This window comes from Microtus pennsylvanicus, chromosome X (assembly GCF_037038515.1).
Source record: "Microtus pennsylvanicus isolate mMicPen1 chromosome X, mMicPen1.hap1, whole genome shotgun sequence".
Lineage (NCBI taxonomy): Eukaryota > Metazoa > Chordata > Mammalia > Rodentia > Cricetidae > Microtus > Microtus pennsylvanicus.
Genome location: NC_134601.1, coordinates 55454597 through 55470230, shown reverse-complemented (window position 1 = coordinate 55470230; position 15634 = coordinate 55454597). Strand labels below are relative to the sequence as shown.

The window sequence follows — 15634 nt, the reverse complement described above, 5'->3', positions numbered from 1 at the left end:
GATGTAGTCAGACAGTCCCTTCACCTAGTTGGGGGTCTCCCCGCTCCCATCCCTGCCATTAGATCCACCGAGAGCTTGTGATGGTGACTACCATCTGGCATGTTCATTCGCCTCTCACTTTTCTCCACACAAACTTCTAGCCGAGCGCACTCGACAGACCGCCATATGCTGTCGTTGAGTCCGGCTGACGCATTCCTTGCTCCTCACCTAGAGACAGGAGCTTCACGAAGGATGTGCAACACGTTGCTCCACACCCACTTCGCCCCTTTCCACTTCCCTTTTCCTAGTTCTCATTTTTCCTTTCTGCTTTTAAAGCACAGAGTAGGCTGGAAGTTTACCTCCGCTGGTGCTCAGGCAAAGAGCCTTAAGAGCCAATATGCTCTCCCCAGGGAGCCTCCTACGTAGCAGGCTTCAAAATTGGGACAGACTCAGAGTTGAGGTTTCCTGAGCCATATTTTATCATCTCTCTCTGTCTCCAAATTCAGCATTGTGAGACTTCAAGTGCTCTGAAGTTCAAGGAATTCTCAATCTAAAGATAGCGGGGGGGGGGGGGGGCGTAGCACCTTACCTTTAAATTTCACTTCACCGTGAAAGAATTGCCAAACATGGGGCCCAGGATGTAGTTCTGTTGGTAGCCTAGCACACACAAACCCTAGGTTTAACTCCTAGCGCCACAAAAATGAGGCACGGTGGTAGACAACTCTCATGCCCAGATTCTACAACTAAGCTATACTCCCAACCCCAGTTCCTGCCCCTTTTGAGTCTCAGTTCAGTTGACTTTAACCAGCATTTTTTCTTTCTCAAGGTGTGTGGACGTCAGCCTGCCAGTTCGATCCCATTGGAGACATATCCTGCCCCTACTTTCTTGTTCTTTCCATCAGTCAGGCTGCAGACAGAATGAGCTTTACAACAATTCCTGCACGTGGAGCTGGCGAGATGGCCCAGTGGTTAGGAGCACTTGCTGGTCCTGTAGAGGCTTGGTTCCCTACACTCATCATGGTTCCTAACTCCAGTTTCTGACCCCTGAGGGCACCAGGCACACACATGGGGAGTATACAAATCTGCAGGCAAAACTCTGATCTCGTAGAATAAATCTAAGAAAAAATTAAATATTACATGGATCATGGCATCCCCTGCTCAAAACACCCCAAATTCCCTAAGCTCATTGCTTGTAAAGTAAAGGTTATGTTCTTCCTTTCCCTATCTGGGGCTCTTTACATTGCTGTGGAAGATAATGGTGGGCATGTGGTAGGTGTTTGGTAAATTTTCACTTGTGGGCAGGATCTCAAGTAGCCCATGCTTATCTCAAACTCAATATATTGCAAAGAAGTTTTACTTACACTGTGATCTCTCTGCCTCTACTTCCTAAATGCTTACATTAGTAGAAATTACCAGAAAACATAGACATTAACAGGAAGAAAATAAAAATCATCTATCATATTCTCATTCTCCCAATATGAGCAATATGTGCATGTACTTCCTGCCAGTTGGTACACCTTTATTTAGCAAAGCGGGGTTACCGTTACCTGTCCTTTTGCACAATCTGACTTAATGCCCTGACACGCAGTGTAGATGTTTTCTTGAGGAATTAACTATACTTATAAATCACTAATTCCATTAGAACGGCATCTTTGTTTTTTTTAAATATTTATTTATTTATTATGTATACAATATTTTGTCTGCATGTATGCCTGCTGGCCAGAAGAGGGCACCAGACCTCATTACAGATGGCTGTGAGCCACCATGTGGTTGCTGGGAATTGAACTCAGGACCTTTGGAAGAGCAGGCAATGCTCTCAACCTCTGAGCCATCTCTCCAGCCCAGAACAGCATCTTTGTAAAGATCCATTTTATCTTGGAAGATGTGCATATGTGTGTGTCTGTTTATGGGTATGTACACACACAAATGCAAGTGCCCGCAGAGACAAGAAGGAGTTGAATCCCTTGAAGCCAGGGTTACAGGCAAGTGTGACCCATCTGATGTGGGTGTTGGGGATCAAATGCAGATCCTCTGCAAGAGTGGTATGGATATGAGCTTTTAACCACGGAGCCATCTCTCTGGGCTATTTTTATTGGCCATGTAGCATATGCATGAAGGAGTCTGCCACCTATCCCTAATATAACTTCTACTGCTGGACATTTAGTGTTATCTCTAGATTTTCTACATAAAGAACAACAAAACAAAATAAACAGGTTTTTTTGTAGGGTTGAAAATGTCTCTATTTCCTAAAATTGAAGCCTGCTGGAGCAAAGGATTCATATTTTTTTTTACATCTCTTTGTTTGTGATAGCACGCATGCCACAGTACCTGTGTGGAGGTCAAGAAACAATCAGCAAGAGTTGGCTGTATCCTTCTATGTGGGTCTTTGGGGCCAAACTCAAGTTTTCAGGCTTGGTAGCAGTACCTTTACCCCCCACACACCCGCCCAGCTATCTTGCTAGCTCCAAAGGCTCAGACATTTTAAACACTGGTGGATCACTTAGCAGAGGACAGTACTAACGTGTGTTTCTACCACTACTGTGTCTATGTTTGCGTACCCATGAAGCATCACAGGCCTTTATCTACTGGGGACTGATTCCTTGGAAAATGGTATCACATTCTTTAATCTGCATTTTATTGATAACAGTGAACATGTTAAAGGCTTTCAACTGTGTGTGTGCATTGTGTATGTAAATCATCTAAACTAAAGGTATTTAAGGCTGAGAGAAACTTTAGGAGTGACAGATGTCAAATTGGATGTGCTGTCTGAGAGGCAGTAGAGGGAGGGGAAAGCTAAAGAGTGAATATTGGAAACACCCACAGAACACGGGAAGGTAAAGGGGATTTTACTAAGAAGGGTAAATATTCAGAAAAGTAAAAGATAACCCGCTTCCTGTCATCTGAGGCAAAAAATAAAACACTAAGAATTACAGAGAAGGAACGACAGATTTGCATTTAGTGATGTCACCGGTGACTTGGGGTGTTTATTTCTTTTGTGTCTTTTACCCAGTGCCCACTCTACCTAAATAAACTAGAGAACCTGGAGTCTTTGGACATGGGATGTTTGGTGTGTTTTCCTTGCTATTTACTAGGTTGAAGGAGTCATATTTTTGTCTCAATCTCTGTGGTTAAGAAAGCATCCAAAAACATCTGTACAGTTTTTGATTTAGGAAATTCTGTCTGGAGGGTACCTGTCTTGCTTTGATCTTAAATCAAGATCATCCCTGTTCAGAGAAAAATACGTGAATGCAAATTCCAGACAGAACACTGGGCTAATTGTTCACTGACCCCAAGACAAGCCCTCCCAGTGTCTTCCCCTCCCTCTTACAGCACCGCCGGTGCCTTATCTCTTTAGTCCTTCTCCTTAAGGTGGTATAATTAATTGAGATCCTAATTACTCTGATTGCAGTTAATTGAATGTTCACTTGACTACAGTGTGCGGAAGAGGAGATGGAAGTAGAAAACTGGCCCTTACCTTGCTATCCTGACTAGCAGGTAGCACTGTGTTCATGACCGCGAATCACTAAAATCATCAATCTACCACAGGCCCACAACCACCTCTGTTCAGTGGAATTACACACAGTTGTACAAAGATTCCTGTACGAGGAAATACATTAAAGCATTGTTTACGGGAATGAAAAACTAGAAACTCCTTAAATGCTGGACAACTGAAAAATAAATTATCAACACGCATAGTCTGGACCAATCTCTAGCCAGAATGCAGCAGGTCCATACGTACTGATGTGACATAGAATAAGACAGAAAACAATAGTTGTGGGACGCTATGCATAATGAGTCCCCGTACGTACAAAAGGTCTGTGTATGTATATGTATGACGAGACCTAGACAGATGCATGAAAAGACACCAAACCAAAAGATACCAGTAGTTACCTCAGGGACAGGAAGTAGAAACCAAGGGCCTAATCAGAGGTGTAGTCAGCTTTGGTGGTGTTTGATTCTTTTCTAAACAGACGAACTCACATGTTACCTGCAATCATTTATGGATATTTTTCATAAGAAAAGGAAAGCCCTTGCTCATTCGCCTTCAGAGTAGGGTAATTAGGTTATAGTCTGTGAGGCGCTAAAGGAAGGCAAAATGAAAAGGTGCTCCTGAGAACTGAGAGCCCCCACTTCCCTCCTCCCAATTCCATTTCCTGTTTGCTCCTCATCTGCAGTCACCTGTGGTTTTCAAATACGTTATACCGCATTGTGTAGCAGAGGCAGAAACGCTGCTCTTGTTCTCTTCCGCCTTCTCTCAAGACACACCAATTTCAGTTTTTGATTGCATATTCATACAGTACCTATTAAGAACAATGAGTTATGGCGCTTTCAGCTGTGTATCTTTCTCCTGTTGCCGTTTTTTTTTTTTTTGGAGGGGGGAAGTAATGAGTCCCAGGAACACCCAATAGGAGGACAGCTGTCCTCCACTGCCCACTGCCTCTCCAACATCCAGGGCAGAGAAACAAGTTAAGTGGGCCCACCTGTGTCAATAGAGAATTTCCTGTCTCTGTTCAAACCCAAGGTAGCTAAGTTAGCGCGTGTCATCCTCAAGGATGAGGAGGAAGCGCCTGGGACTCATGACCTGTGACTTGGCTTTCCCTTAACTTTCTCCTCTGGTCTTCTGTGCTCAAATGCGGCCGTCATTCTGGCACTGCGAAAGTGCCGGTCCCCTAGACTTTCAAAGCCGATTCACTTATCCAATGACATATGATGGAATATTAAGAAACTAATGAAAATATGTCCTAAGAGTGCTTAATAGCACGAGGAAATATTTGCCAAAAACTGTTATATAAAGCAAAACAAAACACTTACATACATGGGAGCATCCCAGTGAGCAGTGTTAACAGGTTACTTCGGTGGTAGCTTTTCTTTCTAGAATAGGCATACTTTAGTTTTATAATCTGGAAAAAATGTTTTGTTTTGAAAAAAGGCTCTATGATGATACATTCCTACGCAGGAAAGTGGCCTCAGATATTTCAGAAAAATGTTCAACTTCAACCAGAAAGTGCTTCACACACAGAGATAATCAGCAAGTTTGGTTAAGGAAAGCCTTTAGCATCTGGGCAATTTTATTATATATAAGACATTTGTTTTTACCAGCAATACAATAAATTCTTATTATCTTATTACTACATACAATACATAACTTACTATTAAACAGTACAGCATAATTATAGAGTCGTGTAAGCCAGAAGACAAATCCTAAGTCCCGAAGCATGGCAGAAGTCCTGATGAAACCCCATTTGTAGCCTTCAGTGTTGACAAAGGAATGGAAAGTACTATACCATCCGCCTTGAGAGCCACAGAAGGCCAATAGGGCCAAAATTTTAACAAGAAAAAAATAAAAACAAGGGTAGCCAAGACATCAGATGCCAGAAGTGTTCATGGGCTGATGGAGCAGGACTAAGAAAAGCCTTTTGCTATAATGTCCTGGGCTGGAAGAGAAAGTTAGGGAGCATTCTACGGAGGAACAAGGCTTGCCAAAGCTTCATTGGGGAAGCAGTTTAGGGGACCTCGGGGAAACACAAAGGAGGCCATCTTTACTATCCAAGGATGAAAGCGCCTCGTTGGGAAAGCAGATGGATGAAACTGATTTTAATACCAAAGATAAATCCCAAAGTGGCTTCTCGTTCTATAAAAGGATTCATAGCAGGACTCCATTAACTAGCCAGCTTCCCTAGTGCATTTGAAGTGGGAGTCCACGGACAAACATTGGGTTGACATGTGTCTTTTATCAAAAGTCAACAGCTATATATACCTCTGCAGACAGGCAATGTTCAAATGGGTGTTTCTACTTCACTTGCAGAAACCCTGCTGAGATAAAAGCATAGGTTCCTTCTCCAAAACTCTTTCCTCACTCAGCTCAAGGCTGAAGGAGGGAAGGGGTGGAGCTCAGCTCTGCCACCTCATTCAGAAGCAGCAGCAGACAAGGACCTGACAGAATCGAGCCTGGAGAGCAAGGAGACATAAGGACAGCACAGCTTGAGGACTGGAAACTCCCTTAAAGATCACCTAACCCAAGGCCTCTTTCTGCAAAGGGAGAAATGGAGACCTCAGAGTGGGGGAAGGGACTCGTCCCCCCCCCCCCGAGTCATTCAGTGATTTAGAGGCAGAGAATGATGCTAGGATCCAGGCAGACTGCTTCTCTCAGCTGGAAAAGCTGACTTAAATACCAGATGTATTTCTTCCTGCTGCTAAAATTCCAGGCCATGAGGCTCCTGGCTTAATGCAGGTAGGAGTGAAAAAGGATAAGGAAAATGAACTGGAAGCTTGTGGGCTCACTGCAATAGCTCTGGCCAGCAGAAGGCAACCAAGGCAACCAATGCTCTGGAGGTCTGGGCTCCAGCTCTCGCCTCTCCCCCCCCCACTTTTCTCTCCCCTTTCCTTCTCTCTCTTCTGACTCCAGCCTGATCCTAGGCTTGGCCAGCTGCCCAGCTCTACTCAAGAGCCCCAGAGCTAATGAGTCTACCTAACTCAACAAGCCATTGTCTAGGTAAAATATCTCCACTTCAGGCCAGGGGTGACCCCTGCTCTGGGTGGGTCAACGTTCCCACAAAAGCCACACATATTTCCTTCAAGTCAGGCAGTTTGACCAGTTTTCTAGGTGTTCTGGTCATTGTTACCTCCAATCTGGGTTTTTGGGATTTTTTTTTTTTTTTGGAAAGGAAAGGTTTACCCATAGGCCTCTGGGTGAATGCCCAACTACCCTCTGGGGAGCCTGAACTTGCCTCTGCCTCCATCTGGTCTCGTTTAATGGGGATCTGAAAAAAAAAAGGCAGCTCTTGCTTCTGCGCCAGTGTTCAGAGCTGGGGGCCTCTTCTGTGAGAGGAAACTGAACACCACCTTGCACCTCATCAGGGCTGAGAGGAGAGCTCTGCTCTTGTTACCCCAGGGTCCTCGTTAGGGCTTTCAGAGAATCCTGGCAGGGATAACCGGAACCCTGAGGCTTGTCCCTGAGACAGCCTGGAAATCTTTCCCTGGTCACAGGAATGACCCAACTCCAGGGCCAGCTGCATAATCCAGCAGATGGTGATGGCTGTCCCTAGTGGGGAGACGCTGGAGGAGAGGCGAAGCTGGAGGAGAGGCAAGGAGAACGTTAGTTCTCACTCTCCTGAGCATGTGGCCTCCTTCCTCTATGCAGGCAGCCCAGAAACCCACGGTTTCAAATCCCCTCAGCAGAAGCAGCCTCCTGCCAAACCGAGGAGGAAGGGGTCTGTGTTTCTAATTTATTCTGCACCCCCTCCAGTTGTTACTTAAAATAATCCATCATTACATAGCTGGTGGCTCCAAGATTTTTATTTAAAGCAATATGGAAAGAGAGAGAGAGAAAAAAAAAAGAAAGAAAACCCACACAACCCGTGACTGTGCTATCTTGGATTTAAGCTGAGAATCTTTTTAACATCAGAGAGTCTCCACATCACTCAAGTCTGCTTTTCTCTGACCGCTTTGGGGATGTTGGCAGATGTAAGGAGAAGAGGGGGAAATGAGGACGTGGCAGAATTTTTATTTCTTAGAAACACCTTGGAAAGGCTAGTACCTTTAAAGAGGGAGTCTGTGTAATCTGGTGGGTGGTTCATTGTTTATCCACTGATCAGCAATTACACTTTGGTAACTTGCAAGTCTCTTGCTTGCTGCAGGTATAACATGAAGAGATCAGGAATTTGTTGGGGGAAGAAAATCAAACAGATGGAAGCATTTCCAGAGAGCTAAGCATGTTACATCTAGGCAAGGCTTTCTTCTTTTTGCTTCCTCCCCTTTCCTCCTCCCTCCCTTCCCCATCCCCTTTTCTTCTTTCCATGGGTCTCATGTGCAGTTTCAATGCACAAACAAATAAGGGCTTTCTCTACTGTTCCTGTTAATATTAAGGCATGGCTTTGACAATCTAGAAATCTCAGCAAGTCTGCAAACCAGGGCCATTTAATTTTATAATAGTGCTTTTCCCCCCAACAGACAAACTTTCCTAATTAGTTTTGTCCAAGTTAAAGCAATTGGGTTGTTCCCTTACAGAACACAAGGTGTAGGACCATATTAGTAACAAAGCCAGCAATTAATAGCATATTTATATCAGACACTCCACAAAGGAAATGCTATGCATCTAACTGCAGATCAAATTCTCATTGCATTCTACAAACCTATTAGTCTACGATAATGAAGTTTTGTAATAAATACACCACCAACACATTTCCTGCATTTAAAATGTCAAGAGGAAACCGGGCTCATTCCTGCCTCATCTGGCAGCTCTGAGAAGGGGCAGAGGTCCTCCGTGCCTTGGTCACCACTACATCCCCAGAACTTGGCACAGGACCTGGCAGAATCGGTGCCTGGTCAGTAAATGTTGAAGAATGAATGAAAACAGCAGTGGGTGAGTTGACAAAGGAACTGTTCCCAAGCAAGTGGCAGAAGTGTGATCTCACCCATCTTCACACCTACCCTTTTCCTATCCAGAACCCCTCAGGAAGTCTCTCCTCTCGCTTCCAGCTTTCATCCATAGCTGAATTAGGTCCCCTATAATGACTTTTCATGGCAGGCACTGGCTCTCCTCTTTAGCACTTAGGATAATGATAATTAAATAGGGATTTTAAAAACTTGATTATTGCTGGGCGATTAGTGGCGCACGCCTTTAATCCCAGCACTCGGGAGGCAGAGGCAGGTGGATCTCTATGAGTTCAAGGCCAGCCTGGTCTAGAAGAGCTAGTTCCAGGACAGGAACCAAAAGCTACTGAGAAACCCTGTCTCGAAAATCAAAAGAAAAAAAAAACACTTTATTATTGTGTAAGTGTGTGTGTATGCAGGATGCGGGTGGGGATTCGCAGGCCACGGCATGTGTGCGGAGGTCAGAGGGTTGTGTTGAGTCTAGAAATCACCCGACAGGTCAGGCTTCCATGGTAAATGGTTTTTGTTTCATTTTTTTTCCCCACTGAGCCCTCTCAACCCTACATAAAGATATGTGTCTGCTTTCACCATTGGACTGGGAACTCCATTAAAGGACGAGATCTTTCAGCTGTCACTGTACGCTCCTTTCATATTTTTTTACACACAGGGTCTCACTATGTAGCTCTGACTGTCTTGGAACTCGCTCTGTAGATCAGGCTAGCCTCAGACTCACAGAGATGCACCTGCCTCTGTCTCTCGAGTGCTGGATTAAAGGTGTGCGCCAACACACCCAGGCCCAGCTCCTCTAATGTTTCTGACAAATCTTAGAGGCACTAAACAGTCGGGAAACTGTATAATAAATTACCCCCTATTCCTGTGACTTGGAATCAATACTTTTTCACTGTTTGGGGCCATATAAACTTAAGTCAGCACTATAGCCTAAGGTAGCTCTATGGGGTTTGGTTTTCTTTTTCTGGAGTACAATTATTACTTTTAGGGATTAAGGAAGAGCGTCAAGAGGAAAACCACGAGGTAACTGTTATCCAAAGCACCCCAGGCAGAAGTTCCAGACTAACTTCGGTTGACAGGTGCAAGTCTGTTTCAAAACAATTTTTGATTTTGGATAACAGTTGTGGATAACTGTTACTCCGATTGTAAGGCTGGAACACAGAAGCAGGCTTCTCCTCAATGGCGGGTGGTAACTTGAGGACAGCTCCTCCAGGCCAATCCTGGCAAAGACAACTCTTGTAGTCCTTACAAGCTTTCATCAGAGGCAAGGGCTTAATGGACTATAACTGGAAAAGGCAGCGCTGTCCACATTGTGGGTGGGATTTGTTCAAGTCGGACTCAAGCGCGCTCTACTTTGGAAAGCACAGTCCTGACAGTCTGAACGGAAAATGCAATACTGAATGAAAGCTAATAGACAGAGCTTTCGGTGACCGCGCTGTGCCTTCCTAGGTCACCCTGGATGAGTCAGTCATGCAGCCTCTCGAAACACAAAACAATGGCAGTCCAAGTCCCCTCACAGGTGGAAGCACCCCAAGGCTCTTCTACTACTTCTTGAATTCTATCGGTATCCACAGTTTGCATCTCCAACTAGGCTGGAAGTTGGAAAGTCATGAACGATAGCTGTTACTTTTCTGATACCGTTGATAAAGGCGGGCCATAGTGTTGTGCACATCAGTCAAACAGGTATTCATAGCAATGGTGGAGAAATAGTGTTGTCACCCAGAATCCTTTGTGGTGTTCATTCAGATGGGAGGCACCTGAGTTAGGAACTTCCAAGACGCACGCACACCCAAATGTAAGCCCTACACAATAACTCCTATGCCATTTTCCTAATGATAGTCGGCCACAGTGACCCTCCAGTGACTCTGTGAAGACACCCAGACATACACACCAAGACGCTACTCCCATGGCATCATGCCTCCGAGTCTACTAAGAACATCTAAGCTTGCCACAGGTAGCCTGGCTCTCTAGTCGTCTCTGCCTCAGTCCTAGGCGCATATTCCTCTGAAGAAACCAAAAGCAACCAGCCACTCAAAGTCTCCTGAGTTAATTCCAGCCTCTCCTGGTGAATTACAACCTCTTGCAGACTCAGAGGAAAGCAGAGAGAAATGACACATAAATAAGAGCTTCACTGGCTTGGGGGAGGGAGGCATGGAGAGTGACGTCAGTCTTCCCCAAAACCCATTTATCATGATAACAAAGTCTCAAGTGCTTGGGCCTCTTCCGAATTCTCCACGCAATTATGTTTTTCCGTATACAATGTGGTAAGGCCAGCCAGAGAAAACTGGAACCTCCCAAAGCAAATCAAGAGACCCTAAGACACCCCTTACTGCACCCCCATTTGCAAAACAAAGGTAAAGCAGCCTTCTGAAATGTTCCCCTTGCCAGCACAGGCCTTGCAATCCTAATCCAGGAAAGGGAAAGTGGGGAGGGCAGGTCGATGCAAATTCATTATGACAAGAAGGAAAATCACTAGTGTCATTGGGGGGGGTCACTAAGGATAGAGCAAGTGTAATGGGGAAACGGACCCATCTCCTCAAAACCTACGGCATCTTTAAAATGCAGATAAGAAAATTGCCCTGGTTGTCCTCAAAATATTACAATATTACAATCTCTCCAATCCCAGCACCATCGAAAATAGTCTCTTCTCTGCCTCTGCCCTTCACATCATGACTGCACGAAAAGCCGGCTCTGGGCCGGGGCGTACAAGGGCTAGAGAAGGTCTCAAATAAATGACCCTGACCTTCCAAAGCCAGACAGGAAATTTCTTTATCTGGAGAGAAAATGCTATCCGATTCTGGATTCGGGTTTAGAAAACAAATCAATTGCAATTATACCAAATACCTAGAGGCTGCTTCCTTCTCCCGCGTTTCTACTGGCGTCGCATTGCACAGCCAGGTCTCTAAGGAAATGTGAGGTTACAAGGTTATCATTTTTCATCCGGTTGTATTCGGGGTAGTGGGCTATGCCTGTCCTACTTCGACCCCATTCTGCTTCAGCTTATGGTGCTGGTGGAATAGAAAAACTAGACTGTTCCCACAAATGGAAACATCTTCCTTTGTAACCAAACTTCTGATCTAAAAACAAACAAACATGGAGCCTCGGGTTCTTGGGTATGACTTCTCTGCACATCCCAGGCTGGAAAACTTTAGTTTTTAAAATGATTTTTTTTTACCCAGAGTTGGTGCCACCAAAAGAGAGGGAACACTACTTCTGCAGGTCTCACGCTATTTTCCTCAGTCTCTCCAGAAAGATGTCAGCTCCAACAGGTTTGAGCACACTGAACCCAAGACCGACCCTCAGAAAACCACTCGGAAACGTGCCAAAATATACAGCCAGCCACCTACGGGCCGGGTGAAGTGCACCCCCCACTTCCACAGACGCACAAATTGGACCCTGCGGGGACTCAGCACAAGTGGACACAGGGGCATTTGGACGCAGGAACACACACCATAGGTGAGCACGGAGAAATGGGCCGACTCCTTCAGGGTCACATAACCCTGCCACGGGGAAGGCGGAAGGGCGCCCATGCACATATATGAGCACACACTGATACACACACAGAGGCAGTCACATATGTAATGCATATGGAGAAACCCTACTCCAGTCATTCATCTCCCCGCCCCCTCACCACACTCAACCTTTGGCCCCAGGCTACCCCCAGCTCCGCAACCCGCTTTCTGAGCAAGCTGGAGTCCCAGCAGGCATCTGTGCTCAGGGGTGCCGCCAAACTAAGGGGACAGGGACCCGAGGGCTCGGTACTCATGCGGCCATTCATTCGGCAACGCCCCAGCAGCGGGGCCACAGCTGCCGCAAGGGAGGTGGAGGCGCTCACTGCAGCTCTCTCCCGCTATGCAAGTTCAGCTGCCCGCCAGTAGGCTTTGCCAGTTGCCCCCCACCCTCCTGCCACCACAGGTCTCCAGGACGTGCTGGGGACAGAGGGGACTAAGCTGCTGACCCCAGGGCAAAAGTCCCGCCTTGCCTCTGGTTCTGGATGCTACCCTGCTGCCCTCCTCGTGGTAGTGGTGGTGGCTGTGGCCAAGTCTGCTCAAGCCGTCCCAAGCCCCCCACCTCACCTCCCAGGCTGGGGGCTGGTACCCAAGCCCTGCACTCACCACCTGGCGAGCTATATCGGCCGCTGCCATCGCTCCTTCGTCCGCCAGGGCTGCTACGGGTGCCTCCGCAAAGGGAGCTGCTGCACAGGAAACAGAGGAGCTCCTCCGACAAAGAGAAAGTGTTACACTTCGGGCGCGACCAAGTCTGGTGGGGGGAGGTGCCAGGGAGGGGCCCCCTCACCGCTGCTCCAACCCCAACCTCTTCTCTATCGCCCACCCCCTCGGAGTAGGGTGTGGGGAGGGGACGGATTGGCCGCGCTACCTTCCCCTAGGGCGAGCCCAGTTCCAGTTCTCTCTGCAACCCCAGCTTCGGCCTCCGTGAAGGGGGCGGGGGCTCCCCTCGGTGACCACGTCCTCCGCCCCCCCTCCCTGCCGCTACTGGGCTCCGTGGTACGTCCCGACCTCTGCTGAATTGTCACACACACACACACACACACACACACACACACACACACACACACACCCCTGTTCTCCCTTATATCCCTGAGCCCCCAGACTCGAGGCTGAAAGGGAGTCCCGGCCCTTCCCCCGCTCTCTTTTCCCAGCCCCCATAACCTTTCATGCTCCCCACTGAGAACCCCAGGTACTTGGATGGGGGCACTGGCCTCTGGAGTCTCAATGCTTCACTGTAGTCCACCCTAACTAACCAAGTTATCTTCTTGGCCCGGGAAGGTTGGGGCGCGGGGGGGGGCGGGGAGCAGCAGGGCAAGGGTTGCAGCACCTGCAGCGCCACCACATTCAAGCTCAGAAATGGAGCTTTAATGGGGGAGCCGCACTGCAGCCCCACAACTGACCTATTGCTTGTGGAGGACATCTTTCCTGTCCTGAGGTTCCCAAGCCATGGTCGCAGGAGGCTGTAATTTCCGTGGAGCCTGGCTCCCCACTACTGTACCTAATAAGAACTGACCTCACTGGTTCCCCTCTGGTCCCTGCCCTCAGTGTGAGCAGGGTAAACAGGGAGGCAGAGCATTCAACCTTCTAGGGTAGGGAGCCAGAAGGGAGTCTCAGGGTGGGAACTGGAGGTCTCTAGCTCTGTTGAGCCAGATGGAGTTACAGGAGGGGTGTTCCGTCCAGCTCCAATTGCTCCTCAATCCTGATTCAGCCCAGGACCACATGACCTACCTGGCACAGAGCACATAACTTCCAGAATCTAGAACTATGCCTGGCTGCTCCCCTTTTCCTTAGAGCCAGCTGTGATTGCTAGCATGTTTTCCCACCTCCCCAGACCTCTCTGTCTTGGGATCTCCTCTTTGATGGCTCCCTGTGATTGATGAACTTGGCATGATATGGTTTGTCAGAGGCCCAAGAGGGACACCCTATTCCTCAAAATCATAGGATCTTAGGTCTCTCTCTCTTTTGAAGTCAGCAAGAGAGAGAGAGAGAGAGAGAGAGAGAGAGAGAGAGAGAGAGAGAGAGAAAACGAACCTAGGAGAGGGATCTCACACAAAGGCCAAGCCTAGAAAATATGGGGAGAAAGGAGGCAGGGAACCAATGTAACCACAAAAGAACTCCCTGGTCCTTCATTCAGCCTGGCAGTGAATTCTTCTCAGGTCCTCTCGGGGAACTCTTTATGTCACTTACACACCTTGACAACAAGGGCTCTATGAAACGTGTCCCCAGTGCCTAGTGTGCTATTCCATTCAGTGATTCCAGAGCAGAGGAGAGTGGCTTACAGAGAAGGTGGCAGGAGAGGCAGCCATGAAGAACCAAGTATTCAGCGGGGAGGTGACTGTTGTACTCCATCATCCTTCTAGAGACTCAAGAGAGTGGACCAAAGAGAAGGGCCTGGCACAATCAGAGACCCACAGGGTGGGTGACAGGAACAAGGAAGAGGAACCGCTGTAGTTCCTGAGCCCCTCAGGAACACTTGGGGAACGGTTAGGCCCTGGACTGGTTATAGCACAAACACATAAAACCAAGGCTAAAATTGAGGAACTGCTTTAAGGCTTGGGCCTCAACCTGATGGGGGTGGGGAATCAGAGGTCTTGGCTACTTCCAGGCTAGGCCTCCAGTAGGCAGTACTTGAGTCGTCCCTAAGAAAGGCTGGAGTGTTGTGGCACACACGACAAAGGCCCAGGCCAAGCACTGTTTTTGGCGGCACTGCCTTCCCCTAGGGCTAGCCCAGTTCCAGTTCTCTCTGCAATCTCAGCCTCGGCCACCTCTGTAAATGGGGCGGGGCTCCCCTTGGTGACCAAGTCTTCTGCCCCTCCCCTCCCCGCTCCTACTGGGTTCCATAAGAGCTGCTGCCAGGATGGTTGAGCAGGAGGCCAAAATGGAATTGTGGGGCTCCCCAGGAGTCCTACCGGCCTCTACCCCAACACACACCCCACATACTATCTAGCTCACAGCACTGGGGACACTTCAGCACAGATACCTTGGTGAGCTAAGCATGTGTCACACTCAGCTTCCTGTCCCCAGAGGCTATCAGAGCCCTAACGAGGTCTCTCTACAGTCCTGGACCTCCCAGCCTGGGATAGTGTGTAATTCAAGTCTCCTGCAATGCCTTTGTTCCTTCCTTACTTACCTGATGTCCATCTCTACAAAGAACACTCAGTACTCCAGAGCTTTGGGAACTGCCCAGGCCTGTGCCTCCCAGGCCTCCCAGGCCTCCCAGTCCTCGGTGCTGGTCACCTTATAAGGCACAGGACAGGCAGAAAGGCTGAAAGGAGATAGCAGAGGGCCTCAGTTAGTAATTTTATTCCTCTTCTCCTTCTTTCATGATAGGAAAAAGAACTTCAGGGGATAAGACTAAAAAACAGAGGTTAGGGGAGGAGAACGGCCACTCAATTGATTGGTAGACCACTTGCCTGGAATACAGGAAGCCTTGGATCTGGATCCCAGCAGCGTGCGTCTCAACTGTGCTATAATCCTAGCCTGCCTGTGCTCTCTGCACTCCAGAAGTGGAAGCAAGGTTATTCTAGCTGGTTAGTCTAGCGGAAGCAAGGCTATTCTAGCTACAAGTTAAGTTCAAGGCTAGCTTGGCCTAAGTGAGTTTCTGTCTTAATTTTTTAAAAGAAGAAGGAGGAGGAGGAGAAAGAGGAAGAGGGGGAGACTTTATGAAGAAGAATTTCTGGACTCGTAAGCACTACCACGAACATATGTGCATATCTAATGGGGCATCTTTGTGGCACCCTGGTTACCAAGGCCCCGCACAGCAC

General features: G+C 47.7%; 1 protein-coding gene across 9 annotated transcripts in view; it reads right to left on the bottom strand.

Moving 5' to 3' along the window:
• The window catches only part of Septin6 (septin 6), a 145071-nt gene that overhangs the window by 68286 nt on the left and 61151 nt on the right, over positions 1–15634 (bottom strand). For 4 of the 9 annotated variants that reach the window (XM_075958607.1, XM_075958601.1, XM_075958606.1 and 1 more), the window contains exons 1-2: positions 15001–15026; positions 12477–12579 (exon numbers count right to left, since the gene is read on the bottom strand). In XM_075958607.1, the coding sequence (XP_075814722.1) occupies positions 12477–12579; positions 15001–15011 (114 nt within the window). In that variant the 5' untranslated portion in view covers positions 15012–15026. Of the gene's footprint in view, positions 1–12476; positions 12580–13270; positions 13590–14149; positions 14262–15000; positions 15136–15634 lie in introns of those variants that run through there. The other 5 variants (XM_075958609.1, XM_075958610.1, XM_075958605.1 and 2 more) reach the window with 4 other exon arrangements.